The sequence below is a fragment of the Fukomys damarensis genome, unplaced genomic scaffold, assembly GCF_012274545.1.
Source record: "Fukomys damarensis isolate Sample0158 unplaced genomic scaffold, DMR_v1.0_HiC HiC_scaffold_19, whole genome shotgun sequence".
NCBI classification, from domain to species: domain Eukaryota; kingdom Metazoa; phylum Chordata; class Mammalia; order Rodentia; family Bathyergidae; genus Fukomys; species Fukomys damarensis.
The window spans coordinates 54765397-54767514 of NW_022900931.1; the positions used below are offsets into that span (position 1 = coordinate 54765397).

General features: G+C 49.2%; 1 protein-coding gene across 1 annotated transcript in view; it reads right to left on the minus strand.

Annotated features, from left to right (window-relative positions):
- Rhpn2 (rhophilin Rho GTPase binding protein 2) overlaps nt 1-562 on the minus strand; it is a 53787-nt gene extending 53225 nt beyond the window's left edge. The window contains exon 1 of the mRNA XM_010640959.3: nt 311-562. Coding sequence (XP_010639261.1) covers nt 311-451 — 141 coding nt within the window. The 5' untranslated portion in view covers nt 452-562. The remainder of the gene's footprint in view (nt 1-310) is intronic.
- Nucleotides 563-2118: the final 1556 nt, after the last annotated feature.

Sequence of the window (2118 nt, forward strand, 5' to 3'; positions counted from 1 at the left end):
AGGCGCGGGTCTTCTGGGTGGGCTCGCGGGCCCAAAGCCAGCGCCAGGCAACCCTGAAACTTGGGGCCCTGGCGCTCCGCTCGCGCCCTCTGAGCCTCGGGGCCCAACACAGGGGACGTTGCCGGCTCAACCCTGTGAGTGCCACGGTGGCGCAAGGGACAGCGCAGGGGTCTCAGCGGCCACAGCGAGGCTCGGGCTGGGCATTCGCTCCTTTCTCTGGCTCCATGCTTCCCGCAGGAGGACCCCTGTTCCACCCATCCCCGCTGCAAAGATTGGTCTGGTCAGCCCGGGGTTGGGGAGAGGGGGACACCTGGGGAAGGAACCTCCGGAGAGGTTTTGTGTCGGAGAGACTCGCGAATGTCCTTGACGGCGTGTCTGAAGCACCGCTCCAAGCCTCGATTTTCTCAACTGCGAAATAGGGCTCCCCATTTCCCTGGCTGGTCGAGGGCATTAGGACAAAGGTGGGTGGTAAAGCTCGTATTGAGGCGTAGAGACGCTCTTAGTTTAGAGAAAAACGGGGATTTCTGGCGCTGGAGTCTGCGCCAGTCCCACGCGTGCGCACTGGCTGTAGACAGACCCTGTGCCTTGCTGCCAGCCTCGGGGCCCCGCCCGTCCCTGCCACCTGCCTGCAGTTAGTACCTCCCCCTCCCCCGGGCCGAGGGACAGGTTCCAGCAGCTGCTCCGTGCTCCTGCCTTTCGTGGTTATTGCAGAGGTGGCAGGTAAAACACAATCTGCATTCAAAGCTGCCTAAGGTTGTCTCTGTTTTCTTTTTAAGTGTTTTAGGTTTTAGGTGTTGTCGACAGTTTTTAAATAAACACTGGCAACTACCAAGTAAATGTTAAATACATATATACACAGGGCCAGGAATTTAGCTCAGTGGTTCTGTCGCCTGCCTCGAAAGCGAGAAGTCTCGAGTTCAATGCCCGGTACAAAAAAAAACAAAACCCAAACAAAGCCATATATACATAATACATAGATGTTTGGTGCATGCCTGTAATCCCAGCTCTGGGGAGGCTGAGGCAGGAGGGTTGCCATGAGTTCAAGGCCAGCCTGAACTACATAGCAAGACCCTGACTCAAAACAGAATAAAATAAAACCCATTTTCCTTCTCTCTTACCTTCAAAAGCAAACATCCACCTAATTTCAACATGCACTGCTTAATCCACTGCCCCGGGAAATGTCCCAGTCCAGGCTGGGAGTTAAAAATAGCCACTTGGGAAATAAATTGGACACACATACTTAAATACCACATGGTTTCTATGCTGTGAGAAACCGAACGTGAAAATAAGGCCTGAGATGTATTGAGAAATTGAAATATTGGGAAATGGGAAAAAGTGTTCAAATGGGAAGAACAGGGAGGAAGGAAGAAAAAAGGAAAGAAGGGACCAAAAAAGTGAAAATAGAAGGAAAAAATGGAAACCAAGTTTTTGTACATGGGAGAAGAGCAGGCTTGTGTGTGGGGGGGGTGAATGGGTTCAAATAAAATAAAATTTATTAAAAGAAATAGCCATTTGGGCTCAGCCCTGGGGTGGTGACTCACCCTATTATATGTGTAATACTAATAATTTTATCAATAAGAGAGCCTGAACTGTGGCCAGGAAGTTTGTGGATACTGTGCTGCAAATAAAAGGAATAACTGCTGTTCCCTGGCAGGTGAGGAGACCTGGGCTCAGACCAAGAGCGCCTCTCTTGGCTCCGATTGGCTGACACCAGCCCCTCCCACTCACCTTCATGTCTTCCCACCTCCTTCTACCATCTCCAAGCCCAACATACCTTTGCAGTTTGTCACTTGTCCTATCGCTGGCTTAATAGCCTTCTTTACAATTACTCACTTTGATTGGTGTGGTGACACACACCTGTGATCCCACTACTTGGGAGGCTGATGCAGGAGGATCATCATGAGTTTGAGGCCAGCCTGAACTGCGTAGTGAGCTCAGGGCCAGCCTGAAATATATAGCAAGATCCTGTCTCAAAAACAAAAAAAGAAACAAATAACAACAACAAAAAAACCTCCAAATAATAAATAAATGATTCATTTTATTTAAACAAATTTTATTTGAAAAGGCAGTTATGACAAAACCATAAGTGAAACAACAGTGGTACTTTACCCAGTGGAA